This window comes from Phalangium opilio, unplaced genomic scaffold (genome assembly GCF_054372755.1).
Source record: "Phalangium opilio isolate 3A_F unplaced genomic scaffold, DU_Popi_V2 ptg000032l_1, whole genome shotgun sequence".
Lineage (NCBI taxonomy): Eukaryota > Metazoa > Arthropoda > Arachnida > Opiliones > Phalangiidae > Phalangium > Phalangium opilio.
The window spans coordinates 582,179-596,255 of record NW_028324159.1 but is presented as its reverse complement, the minus strand read 5'-3'; the positions used below and the strand labels follow the sequence as shown (position 1 = coordinate 596,255).

General features: G+C 42.0%; 1 protein-coding gene across 1 annotated transcript; it reads right to left on the bottom strand.

Annotated features, from left to right (window-relative positions):
• Nucleotides 1–3,518: 3,518 nt before the first annotated feature.
• Nucleotides 3,519–12,347, bottom strand: LOC149684712 (uncharacterized). The gene is made up of 7 exons (XM_089870895.1): nucleotides 10,771–12,347; nucleotides 10,390–10,717; nucleotides 9,981–10,342; nucleotides 8,388–9,893; nucleotides 6,945–8,329; nucleotides 4,712–4,824; nucleotides 3,519–3,632 (listed from the first exon to the last, which is right to left on the bottom strand). Exons 1-7 carry the CDS (start codon nucleotides 12,345–12,347, stop codon nucleotides 3,519–3,521), a joined length of 5,385 nt encoding a protein of 1,794 aa, XP_089727021.1.
• Between the last annotated feature and the right edge of the window lie 1,730 nt (nucleotides 12,348–14,077).

Sequence of the window (14,077 nt, the reverse complement as noted above, 5' to 3'; positions counted from 1 at the left end):
ACACATTTTCTGTGTAATTAACATGTTCAGAGGCTGAATACTTAACTAAAAACACGTTCAAAACCGGAACATAAAATGGTTTGAATACATTAGAAAAAAGAACACATTTTTATTTGAACATGTTCTCATTCTTGAACATGTATAGGAGAGTGTTGCATGAAGGTGTTCAGAGATTAAGTTTAATTTCGTAACACGCTTTTTTCTGTGTAACTCGGGTTCTACGCTTCGAACGTGCTTCATCTCCTTTGGTTTTTCTTAGTTCAGAATTACTTTGCTAGTGTATCATGGAGTTAAAACTGTATTAGCTATTTTATTTTATTATAAATTTAATTTTAAAAGCGAAAACAAGCTAAGGGCAAACATCCGTCACTCGCCGACGGAAATTCTGAAAGGGTTGGGCTCTTTTCTAATATACTTTAAAAGGTTCAAACTGGGGCATCATTGTGTTGAAGTTTAATCGCACTAGCAGTTTATTTATTATTGACGTTGTTTAATGACTCTAGAACAAGCAGCCCAAACGGAGAAACATTAATTTAAATGGTTTTCTGAAAGAGTGAGCTTTAATCGCAAACATTTGAATCGACTCATATTAATCCCATTAGCGTTGTTCCACGAACTTATAGATTAGAGCGTTTGATGTTACTTAAAATATCTTAAGTTAAAATATTTTATGGATCTACTAATTCGCGTTTGAAATGTGTAGCACAATTTTCAAGGAGTTAGGGAAATAAACCAGAATTTAACCATAACTACTGGGAACCTTGAGGTAATGCAACACGCTTTGGAAAGAAATCGAAACCGAAGATAAAATCATGAATCTGAGATTCTCGGTCATGTCTGTAAGACCTTAAAACTCTTCTCAGACCAAGAGGTGAATTGGCGTTATTTCAATATATATATATATATATATTTTTTTTACTCACCTTGACAATTTCACTGCCCCTTTTATGACGAAAGGAGATGTGTCTGTGCTGCATCCGGTATTGACCACTTTCCGATTTCATTTCATTCTTGGTAACTTGCGAAACGTAACGTACGTCCAGTTTTTATATCAAAGCTATAATTTTTTTGAGATAATTATTAATCAGGATTAAACATTGTTTCAACAATTTCTCATAACCTATTAATAATAAGCTAAGTTTTCTAAATTACTTTCCACTATATTCTGTCTTCAAAATGACAAACATAAGCTTCGCGGGAAAGACGATTCCCTGAAAATCGTAATGAATATCGATTTCTCCCAATACGCAGGTTGAAATTAGTGGGCATTGACAAGGCACGGAACGACATGATTAAATATAACATAATAACTTTTACAGATGAGTTCGATACATGGCAGTCCGCAATAATACTTAGGGTATGAATACTTCATCTAGCAGATTTTTGTTCAACACGAGTTAAAATATATAATTTTCTTTGAATAGATTACAGACGCTGTTGCGTTAACCTTTTTTCCACAAATTTCACTTTTGAAGCATTATCACTTGTCACCAGCAATGCAAACAGTGTCCTTTTTTATGTTAACGTGTGTCAAAGATAAAGGAAATCAGGCTGAAAGTCGTCTGGCGGTAAAAGGCTTCAACGGAAAAATATGGTTGACGATGATTTCCTGTTTGATCTTAATAGCGCTAGCAACGTCATTTCTCAAATATATCAAATCAACTAAGATGAATTCTCTACGCCGCCTCATCTATGATAATGTTTGGAAATACGTCTCGGGTCTCCTCGAAAACTGTTAAGTTCATTTGCATTTGTTTAAGTTGCGCGCAAGAATTTCCAGATTGGAAAACGTTTTAGCACTTTCGTTCTTGTCCCAGTGTAAACAAGTTTTCTAATTCCGATTCAGATTCTGATGATGTCGGTGATGGAACTGCGGCGAGAATTATATTGTTGGGCTGGTTACTTGGCGCAATGTTTTTCTTCAAATGTTATTCGGGATTATTGAGCGGCGAGCTATTAATATCCAAGGCTCAAAAAATCAACAGTATCTATGATGTCCTAGGACAGCCTCGATTAACAAAAATAATGTTGACGACTTCAAAATTTTATTTTATAATAATAAAAGGAGTAATACAATGGCAGAAATAACTGCCAATAACCAATTTGCAACTGTAATAGTGATGCACTCAAAATTTGGGCTAATTTGATTTTTAAAATATCAATTACCGATAGTAAACCACTTGATAATTAACTGGGGTAGTCATTTTCCGTTGAATGTTTAAGTTTATAATCGGATACTGTTGATCCAAGTAAAAAAACTAAGACGCTCAAACTTTGTGTATACGTAGATCTAGGTTCCATTCAAAAATAGAAATAACGTTGGTAATGTTTGTGAAAATTATTTTTACAGAAATTTAAAAATCCGGAGTATTCTCGTCTTCAGAAGCGTATCCAATCGGATGGTCGATACTTGAGAAGATTTAGGGGTTTAAATGTTTTCCACCAAGACTTGTTTTTCAGTGGAGCAGGTGCATTTTTTTACGAGAGGGACAGTTCACCATTCTTTCTGTATTTATTGCGACATAAACTCAAAAAATATAATAATAAGTATTACATCGGGAAAACCAATTACGAAGCAATTGCTGTACACTACATTTTCAACAAGAGGCTGCCAAGAAGCATTCTTAACAAACTTGACTACTTGTAAGATACTATAAACCCCAAATATTGAGTTGTTATCATTTATGACAGCAGTTAACGCCTCGTATTTGTATAGGTGTTTGCAATATACTCTGTGAAAACTGCAGCCTATATGCTGCCTGAGTCATCGCAGATAGAAGATTTTTCACCCTTGTCAGTGGTCTTTCTGTTACGGGCCTTCATCGTCTACTTAAGCGGCATTTCGATTGCAATAGTTGTCGCCATTTGCGAAGCCTCGACCACTATATTCTATTTATTACGCTAACATATGTGACACTTTTTCACGTCAGTAGAATGTGTTTCAAGAACATAATACGTAAATAATCACACATGAAATATTTGCAATTTTCGATTTTCATCTTGTAAAGCCAGAATCAATAAAGATTAAATGACACTAATCCTCTAGACGGAGACCCTGGTTATACGAAAATGTGTAATGTAAATCACAGCCTACTGAATTACGTGCTCACACCGTGTATATGTATAAATACATATGTATTATGGACTCTCATCTGTTACCTTCTACCAGGCATTGCGTTCGGGCGCCAAATCAGCAGAGAAAAAATGTCCTACAAAACCCCCCACCCCTACTTTTCTTATTTTTTCTCTCTGCGCATGGGCGACATTTCTAACCCACCATTCAGGATTCTCCCTGAGCTATAGTCCTCGTTCTCCACCTGACCTATAGCTACATCTCACTCACTCTATTTAGACACGCCTCACATCCCTGGGTGTATCGCATATCTCCTTTTCCTTGTGATTTCTTGGGGCAACTTGGGGTTTGGAAAATTATATTTTCAGCAAAGTGCTCACAATGTCAATTATAAATATTAAACTTTACTTTTGCCATGGTAAAAATATTATAATAAAAGACTAGTTTACGAAGAAATACTCATGGTAAACAATGAAACTTTATTAGGTGTAAAAATTTCTAATAAAGGTGGAGAGCTTTCGACCCGAGGGTCTTCATCAGTCCAAGCCAACTGTTGGCTCTGAATGTCAATTATGTTGATCGCTTGGTTTGATATAATTATGAGAAATTTTGGTAAGGCGTTAGAAAATAACCTTCGACATTAAAGGCTTAAGCGTGTTTGGTGGTTTTAGAACGCCGTGCTTATTTTGTTTCTCACAAACACAATTATTTTTGCCATTAAAGTTAGGGGCGGACAGTGTTGACTATATAGGCCTAGTAACGCAATTGCATATTTCTCTCAGTGTTTCTCTATATTTGTACTCACCTGAAAATAGAAATATGACTTTGCCAATGTTATGGATAATTGCGAGAAATTTCGCCAACTGTTTTCAAAATGCGTGATAGTTTCTAATTTATATGTAAGTAAGTTATAGCTTTTTCAGTAACTGTGTTCTGTTTTTCGCAATCGACTAGATTTTACTTAAACAATTTGCATTATAAATTTTTTATAAGTACTGAGTTAGTGCCACTGGAAGTTAAGTAATAATTTCAGGTAGCCTAACATTATATCTTAAAAGGACGGCATTTTTCTAAATATAAAAGGAAAAATATTAAAACAAAATAAATTATCTCTCGAAGTTGGGGACGCAAGCTAGATGGAGTGTTTTCTCTTTCCCCCCTTGCTTTGGCTTCCCGCTCGCGTTCTTAACTTTACACACGCTAGCTTGGGTCCTCATCAATGCGAAGTATCACACCTTCTCGGTGGTGAGAGCTGGTAACCACTACGTTGTGTGGGCTAAGCGGATACGCGTCCTTCTCAAGCCAAGGTGTTGAGGCATCGTGCCGAGGGCTGCATGGTACTGGGGAAGTAAAACTACGGTATCGCTAACGATCCCCTCGGGGCACCAGGCGACACCCCGTTGTATCTAGCCTTCCACCCGGGTGGGGGACTAGCGGGTGGTGACCGTTTACTTGCCCCCTTACTCGTGGGATTCTCATGGATAACACATTAAAAAAATACTCTAAAACTACAACACCTACGGTGCAGGGGTCTGCTCAGAGCAGAACCCACACTGATACCACTACGCTAGGGCCTGTATCCAGCGATACTCGTGACGATTTATCGGTGCGTGTGACTGGTAAGGCTTCGAAACGTACCGAGCGTCGTCGCCGTAAACGACAGATTGCTCGGGAAAAGGCCAAATCGGGGTCTGAAACGGCCTCCACCCCCGCTGGGGGTGCGGTGGCACGTGGCAACCAATTGAAGAGGCCTAGAACGGAGGACTCGACTCCCTCGCCCAGCACCTCGCAGGCGGCGGCAAAAAAGGCTAAGTCCTATAGTGACGCCGCCAGCGCAGAAAAGATGGCCATTGTTAAAAAAGGCTATCCGTAGGCGGTCATCACGCAGGAAGACGTGTGCCCAATCCAGAAGGCGATTCTAGGGGCGCTAGATGGGATACCTTCGGGGAGCCGTCTACCGCGCCTTGCGAATTTTAGCCTGACGGCCGGGGCCCTGGTATACTCCTGTGCGGATTATTTCACTGGGGAATGGTTGAAGGAAATCTTCGCCTACTCGGTGGTGGGGGATGTGGTGCTCTCAGTAATGAGAGCTAGCGAACTCCCTTAGCCTAAGGTAATGTTTTGCACCAAGGACCAGATTACCAAAGAGCCGGCGGTGCTGTTTCGGCGCCTAAGGGCCCTTAATGCAGGTTTTGCCACTGAACGTTGGAAATGCATTCGGACGTACGTGGACAGGGCCGTACGGTACTGGGTACTTCTCATTGATGGCTCCTCACTGGAAGCCATTAAGAATGCTGGTTTCGTGGGCTTTACTGGAGTGGACAAGGGTTCCTTCAAACTCCTTCAGAACACGGAAACCACCAAAACCACTGCAGCCGAGTCTACGGCAGGGGGTGGGACTAGCGAGATGGGGGATCTCGCTGTTGAGCTCGCTGGTGTCGCTCTACTCACAGAGGGAGAGGGGGTGGCTCATTCGGGAGCTTGTTCTTCCATGGATGAGTCCACCCTACTGGAAGAATCGGATGGGACCCTTCGGGATCCAGCCGATGTGCGTTCTAGTGGTCCTGATGAGGGGGAGGATCTTGGGATTGGGAGCTTGCCTGTCGGGGGGAGGTGCCACAAGCTCTCTCGGGACCGATGAGGTGTAGCTAGGTCCCTTCTGAACCCCTCTCTTAAGGACCATGTGGACGCTACGTGCAATTCAAATCAATCTGCACCATAGTAAGGCGGCCTCTGCGGTACTCTGCAGGAGGTTTGCTATAGAGGGTCTTGATCTGGCCCTCATACAAGAACCGTGGATATGCCATGGCAAAATCCTCGGTCTTGACGCGGCGGGGTCACTATTTTATGACCATACTGCTGCTAGACCTAGGGCGTGTATTCTGGCTCGGAGGGATCTGTGATGGGAAGTTTGGTGTCGAGGGTGCTCAAATGGGAGAACTAGGGTGAATCGCCTTTAAATCCCGACTGAAAAAGATCTAAAGGTTTGGGTCTAATTTCGCGAGCAATTAAACCTACTTCGGTGGTTCGATTGGGCGTATAATTTACTATGAAATGTTCATGGACTCGAGTTTAAATAAAAACAAAAATGTCAAGTTTATTAAGATAATTAAAGTTCAAACGAGTTACAAAAAAGGTTCTATAAATTCGCCCATCCCGTGATGGGTCCCTTAGACGGGAGGAGAGAGAGTGGTTTCCCGAAGTTTACAGAGCTAGCGAAAGTTTTCAACTGCTCGTCTTTTAAAACGAACATTTCTCTCCTAGAGTTCCAAGATATTTTCAAAAAAGGGGTGCCCATTTCCATTGGTCAGTAGCTTCTTGTGCCTCCAAAATTTTACCTTATATGGTCATGAAAAGGACTAAAGAGAGGCTTCACGAAGTGTTTTTAGAAACTTTCCACTACTAACCGATGAGCCATGGGACCCTCCAAGAAGATGGGAAAGTACCGAGGGGCGTTTTGCTTGGTATTGAAAGAGGTAAAAAAAAGATCTTTATAGATAAGGGAATACAAATTTTGAATGCAGTTACACTTTAAAGTTTGAAAAAAATTACAGAAATACATTTAAATTAATTAGGTTTAGAGGTTACATTGGTTACTTATTTAGATACATATAGTTATTATTACATTGGTTACTTATTTAGATACATATAGTTATTATTACATTGGTTACTTATTTAGATACATATAGTTATTATTACATTGGTTACTTATTTAGATACATATAGTTATTATTACATTATTTTACAAAAAATCATACAAACGCAAAAAATCATTTAACACAAAGCTCCCCCCCTTGAACCATAATGGTTCAAGAGTTTTAGTTAAGTTCTAGATTGAATAGAAGGGGGACTGGTCGTTTAAGTTTAGTACCATCCGATAATCTAAGAAGACAAGACCTAACTATGCCGTCGCGACCACGATAGGCTTCCTCTACCACTGCCATTTTCCAACACAGACGAGGCTGTTTTGGCTCTTCGATGAGTACCACGTCACCTTCTTTCAGTTCTTTGGTTGGGTCGTTAGCTACCCTGTGGTGGGCTGAGCGGAGTTCAAGAAGGTAGTCCTTCTTCCAACGAGACCAAAAATTATCCATTAGTCTTTGTCGCAACTTGAAGCGTTTGGTCAATTGTTTGCGAGTGGTGGGTATGGAGGGATCATTTTCAGGGAATGTCCTCGATGGTAGAGCTGTGAGGCGACCACCTACCAAGAAGTGAGTGGGCGTCAAGGGTGCTGGCTCTCCAGCGTCTTGGTAAATGTAGGTTACTGGCCTCGAGTTGATCACGGCTTCGGATTCAGCGAGAATAGTATTTATCTCGTCTGTGGACAGACGGGCTTGTCCCATGACGCTTCGTAGACAAGTCTTAACGGAACTGACCAGCCGCTCCCAAAAGCCTCCCCACCAGGCCGCTCTTTCGACTATATAATGCCATGAAATTTTGAGCTCGCCGAAGTGCTTGCGAACTACAGGGCTTCTGACGTTTTCAAATAAAGCTTTGAGGTCGGCGTCGGCTCGTTTGAATGACTTGGCATTATCCGAGTATATGGCTTTTACTATTCCACGTCTAGCAATAAATCGGCGAAAAGCGAGCAGAAAAGCGTCGGTTGACATGTCTGGTACAAGCTCCAAGTGAATGGCCCTAGTAACGGCGCAGGTGAACAAGGCTATATAGCACTTTTGTCCGTTTTGATCGTATAGAGGACCAGCGAAGTCCAGTCCACAACTTTCAAAGGGAGGTGTTGGACTGGTTCGAAATGGAGGTAAGGGTGCCATTTCCGCGGTTGTTCTACGGGCACGTGCCCATTTGCAGTGGTAACAGTGGTCAATGACCCGTTTTATTAGTTGGCGTCCGCTAGGGATCCAGAATTGTTCCCTTACTTCGACAAGTGTGTCATTTACTCCTGAATGCATCAACCGTTCATGTTGATTGTACGCGATTAGTTCTGAGAGCGGATGTTGTGGCGCTAAGATCCAAGGGTGGCGTTCTCTGTACGAGAAATAAGTTGACGTGATGCGTCCGCCTACACATAGTAAGCCATCCTTCAGAAAAGGCTGAAGCGAGATAAGTTTCGACTTCTTGGAAACTTCTTGACCATTTTCCAGGCTAGCTACTTCTTCAGGGTAGCTATCAGATTGAGTTCTTTTGATCCAGAATTTCTCGGCGCGAAAAATTTCTTCTGCTGAAATCTCTTCAGTTTTTCTTTCTAATTTAGGCTTTCGGCAATTGTCAATAAACCGAAATAGATAAGCGGTTATTCTGTAGACAGATACTAGATATTGGTTTCTGAATCTCTTTAAGTCTAATGGAGGTTCACTCGTTGGCTCTATGACGCAAACAGCTTGCGAAACGGCTTTGAAAGAGTTCTTTTTGAGCTTGGTTATCCAATACTTTTCTAGTCGTAATCTTCTTGGGGTGAAATTCTTCGTTTAAGCTGAGCCATTCTGGCCCTTTCCACCATAGCTCGTTGCTAGCCAAATCGGAAACGGCTCGACCTCTGGTTGGCAAGTCGGCTGGATTATCCTTGCTCTTACAGTGATTCCAGGGCTCAGGATTTGTCAGGGTTTGTATGTCCCTGACACGGTTGGACACAAACGGTTTCCACTGGGTTACCGAGCTCTTAATCCAGTGGAGTGCAATGGTTGAGTCTGTCCACATACGGACAGCAGAAGGTTTGACAGAAAGCGTTTCAAGTAGATGCTTTGCAAATCTTGCCCCAATTACGGCTCCCATTAGCTCCAGTCTGGGAAGAGAGAGTTTTTTCAATGGAGCGACCCTAGTTTTCGAGGATACAAGAGAGGTTCTTATAATTCCATCTTCAGTTTCAAAACGTAAGTACGCAGCCGTGGCGTAAACTTTCTCGCTTGCGTCAACAAATATGTGTAACTGGATGCGTACTATCTTGCTATCTAGAGCTTCAGCGTAGTAGGAACGTTGAATACTAATTTTACGGAGATCCGTGAGTTCAGCGCACCAGTTATTGAAAGTAATTGCGAGATCATTGGGAAGTTTCTCATTCCAGTCCAATCCTCTTTGCCATAGTACTTGAAAAAGCATCTTAGCTCGTACTGTGAATGGAGCTAACATTCCAAGTGGATCGTAGATTCTTGCGACTGCGCTCAGAACGCATTTCTTTGTGTCGTCCTTAGAAATCAGAAATTCTAATAAGGCATTCATGACGAAAATTAGTGCGTTTTTTTGGGTATCCCATGACAGACCTAGAACCTTTTGAGTTATTGCGCTTGACGTTAAGCTTTGAGACTGCTGGATTCCTAATTCTGGAAAGTCACTTCCCCACAAGTCTCTTAGTTCAGAAGAATTTGTCTTGAATTTTCGAAGATCCAATGAGGCATTTTTCAAGATTTCCGTTGCCTTCTTAGAGTTTTCATAGGCGGTTTCTACGCTGTTATCGCTGTGGACTAAGTCATCGACAAATAAGCTTTTGTCTAAAATCTTGCAGACTTCGAGTTCCTTTTCTTTGTATTGAGCAACATGGTGTCGGACAGTACCGGCCAATAAGAAAGGGCTACTTGTAATTCCAAATGGAACGCGTGCAATGCGGTAAGTTTCTAAGGGTGAGTTTAGCTCATTTACGTCTATCCAGAGGAACCGGACAGCATCTCTATCTTCTTCGAAGATAGCGATTTGTAGAAAGGCTTTAGCAATGTCAGCGGTGTACGCAATTCTTCCTTCTCTAAATCGGATAAGAACGTCAAGGATCTCAGGGTTGAGATTCGGTCCAGACTCCAGGCAGTCATTTAAGGACGGAGAGTTCGACGCGTGGGCTGATCCGTCATGGACTATACGACGTTTAGTAGTTTCGCTAGAAGCACGAAATACGTCTCTGTGTGAAAGATAGTAGATGGTTCTTCAAGCAGGATCGATTTTGACCCTTTCGATGATTCCAGACTTTAATTGCTCTTTCATGATCTCGTTATATTCCAGGAAACGAATAGGTTCCTTTTTAAGCTTCTCAAGTAGGGACTTGGTTCTTTTAGTTGCACCTGCAAGGTTGCTGTCCAACTGGTCCTTGTTTGGCTTCCAGGGAAAGGAAACTTCGTATCGCTCATCCTTAAATTTAATAGTGTTCTTTAAGAGTGCCAACACGTCGCTTTGGGCAGCTGAGTCAGAGTTGGAATCCAAAATTCCAATAGAATCGAGTTCCCAGAACGCTCTGGCTTGTTCAGATAATAGGTTATCTTCTTTTTGTTCTTCTTCCGCTCCTGCTAGCATCAGAGTGACGGAATTTACGCCGTAAGAGTGTGAAGTCACCTTTTCAGGGCCGTTAATTACCCAACCGAAAACTGTTCTTGGGCCACGATCTTAGGTCCAAGTCTTTCGAAGTTGGCGGAGACTATACCCCAGTACTCATCAGATCCGATTAAGAGATCGACAGACGACGCGGTATTTCCTCCTACCTGGTTTGTTACAGCATCAACCAGTTGGAGGCCTCTCTTATTCATTTCGGAGACTACTCCAGAGCTTGGAATAGCAAAAACGGCTCCGCTGATTTCCGGTGACTCTAGAGCTTCGATGGTTACTCGTTTGACAAGATTAGATATATTAAAAAGCTCTACGCGAACTTTTCTCCTCTTGGTGCGAATAGGCGTAGCTCCTTCGAGGGGGTAAATATTAAAATCTTCTTCGCTAAGAACAGGGAGGTTAAGACGTCTGGATACGCTTTCTTTTATGACCGTTACTTGTCAAGTAGGCAGCGGATTTTTATAGACTTTTCCTGATTAGGGTTTTTATCCAGCGCTTGGGCCATCTGTAGAAGGACCATACTCCTTTTGTCGTTGTTAGTTTCTATCTGACAGGTGTTAACTACGTTATCTTGATCGAGGTTGTTATGATCGCGATTTGAGCTATTTTCTTCATTGTCACAAACGGTGACGTGGTGCCTTTTGTCGCATTTCGGGCACTTCCGGTTACGCGAATCGCAGTTTTTCATTAAGTGCTTTCTAAGACAGATATAGCATCTTTGTTTCGAGTAGACGATTGCTTTACGTTCGCTTAGAGTCAAAGCTTTGCATTCCGACGTTTTGTGGGAAGGGTTGTCGCAATAAAAACAAGTTTTGACATACCCATCTTTAGAGTTACCAGCTCCTACGTTTAACGCGGAAGCCGATGGTAGATGGCGTATAGGTTTGTGGTTTTTGCTATCGTGGCGCTCATGAGCATGGTTTGCTTTTTCAGGATTTTTACGCTCAGATTGGCTTATGTTATAGGCGTGAGTTCGGCATACAATTTCTTTGCGTATAAAAGACAATAGGTCATCTACTTTATACTTTTTATGATCAAACGTGCGATTAAAATCTACTACTAATTCAACAGGTAATTTTTTAAGCAAAATACGACATAGTAAATCACCGTACTGACTAGTAATTACTCCTAAAGATTGCAGGCTACGAATTTGTATTTCTAACGTATCATAAAGATCTTTTGGACCATTGACATCGCTAGATTTAGTAACTGGTTTTAAGCTTGTCAATATATCTAAATGAGTATCTGCAATTGCATCTTCGTCGCCGAAGCGATCTACTAAATATTCGATTGCTGCATCGTAATTACTGGCCGTAACGGCTAGTCCAGAGACTGATACATAGGCAGTATCTACTAGATATGACATTAAATAGGAAAACTTAGCTTGTTTGGTAATTTGAGGGTTATCGTGGACGCTAATTTTGTACTGTCCCCAGAAAGCTTGCCAATTTTCGATTTCGCCGTTGAATTTCCTTATTTCTAGTTTCGGTAGACGAACACAAGGTTGAAAAGGTATCGCGTTTTCATTTTCAGTTAATGAATTGTTCTCTTCTGTAGCATTAAAAAATCCAGGTAGGTTAGATTCCCGGATACCAGGGTTCACTATAGTTGAGGATTCAGGGTTCACTATAGTTGAGGATTCCGATCTGATTGTTCTTAAGGCTGGCGCGAACACAGCAGGTTGTGATTGCTCCTTAATTTTCTTGATACGTCTTTCGGCGGCTCCTTTCCATTTAAGGATATCCTCGGCGTATTTGGTAACGAGCGAGTACTCTTCGTCGAGTTCCGCTTCCGTTTCGTCACCATCTAGCAGATCCTCGATTCGGTTGTTTAGGTCCTCCAGTTGAGGTTCCTTAGCTGCCAACTGCAGTACGGCATCTTCTAGTTTCTCTAGATCAGGGTCCAGGTTTTCCGGTATTAGTTCGTCCTCGACGCGAGAACTTATTCGAGAGATTCCGGCGCGTATTTGACCGCGTTTACGCCTTAAGCGCGTGAGTTCGGGGTTGACCGACATTTTTGCTTTAAGTTGAGTAGTTCACGATTTCGTCACTTCACGTAAATCACCGTTAATCCCGGGTTTCGGCACCAAAATGTGATGGGAAGTTTGGTGTCGAGGGTGCTCAAATGGGAGAACTAGGGTGAATCGCCTTTAAATCCCGACTGAAAAAGATCTAAAGGTTTGGGTCTAATTTCGCGAGAAATTAAACCTACTTTGGTGGTTCGATTGGGCGTATAATTTACTATGAAATGTTCATGGACTCGAGTTTAAATAAAAACAAAAATATTAAGTTTATTAAGATAATTAAAGTTCAAACGAGTTACGAAGAAGGTTCTATAAATTCGCCCATCCCGTGATGGGTCCCTTAGACGGGAGGAGAGAGAGAGGTTTCCCGAAGTTTACAGGGCTAGCGAAAGCTTTCAACTGCTCGTCTTTTAAAATGAGCATTTCTCTCCTAGAGTTCCAAGATATTTTCAAAAAAGGGGTGCCCATTTCTCATTGGTCAGTAGCTTCTTGTGCCTCCAAAATTTTACCTTATATGGTCATGAAAAGGACTGAAGAGAGGCTTCACGAAGTGATTTTAGAAACTTTCCACTACTAACCGATGAGCCATGGGACCCTCCAAGAAGATGGGAAAGTACCGAGGGGCGTTTTGCTTGGTATTGAAAGAGGTAAAAAAAGATCTTTATAGATAAGGGAATATAAATTTTGAATGCAGTTACACTTTAAAGTTTGAAAAAAATTACGGAAATACATTTAAATTAATTAGGTTTAGAGGTTACATTGGTTACTTATCTAGATACATATAGTTATTATTACATTATTTTACAAAAAATCATACAAACGCAAAAAATCATTTAACAGGATCTCTGTTGTATCTCTCTACCGCTGTACACGTCCCAGGACACGGCGGCCGTGAAGCTAGTCCTGGCCACTGGGCATGCCAAGTTGACTATCACGGCTGCCTCTGCATACTTTGCCCATGACGCGGACTCTCTCCCGACAATTGAGGTGATCAATTTGGTCAATCAATGTGAAAAGAAAGGGGACAAATTAATCATTGGCTGTGACGCCAATGCTCATCACATCACGTGGGGCAGTTCTGACTGCAACAGGAGAGGTGATGATTTACTAGAATATTTAGTTGGTTGAAAACTCCATATTCTTAATCAAAACAATGAACCTACTTCTGTTACTTCTAATAGAAGGGAGGTCATTGACCTCACGCTAGCCACGGAAAACCTCGTGTCTTTCGTGTCTAACTGGCATGTGTCTAATGAGCCGTCTCTGTCGGATCATAGGCACATCTGCTTTACTGTCGCGACTACTTCTGTCCCGGCGGGGACGGAGAAACGCAATCCAAAACGGACCAATTGGGCCGGCTATAGGGAAGACCTAATCCTACGCTACGGAGGGGGTGACACTCCTAAACTTACTTCACCTAAAGATCTTGATAGGGCTGCTGGTGATTTACAGTGCTCCATCATGGAGTCGTTCCACCGGAACTGCCCACCTAAGACCGTCAACCACTCGAGGCTTGTCCCTTGGTGGAACGCGGATCTCAACAGGCTTCGTAAATATACGCGCAGGCTCTTTAACAAAGCCAAGCGCACGGGTGACTGGGCTGGATACAGGCAGTCCCTTAACACCTACAACAGGGCCATTAGAGCTGCTAAGAAAGACTCCTGGCGGACCTTCTGTGAGCAAGTCTCCAATGTCCCTGCTACGGCTAGGGTCATGAAGAT

Coding starts and splice junctions, on each gene's coding strand:
- LOC149684712 (XM_089870895.1), bottom strand. CDS start 12,347: ATGTCGGTCAACCCCGAACTCACGCGCTTAAGGCGTAAACGCGGTCAA. Junction 10,343..10,389: donor AAAGACTTGGACCTAAGATC/GTGGCCCAAGAA, acceptor GGCCCTGAAAAG/GTGACTTCACACTCTTACGG. Junction 9,894..9,980: donor ATCATGAAAGAGCAATTAAA/GTCTGGAATCAT, acceptor TCGTGCTTCTAG/CGAAACTACTAAACGTCGTA.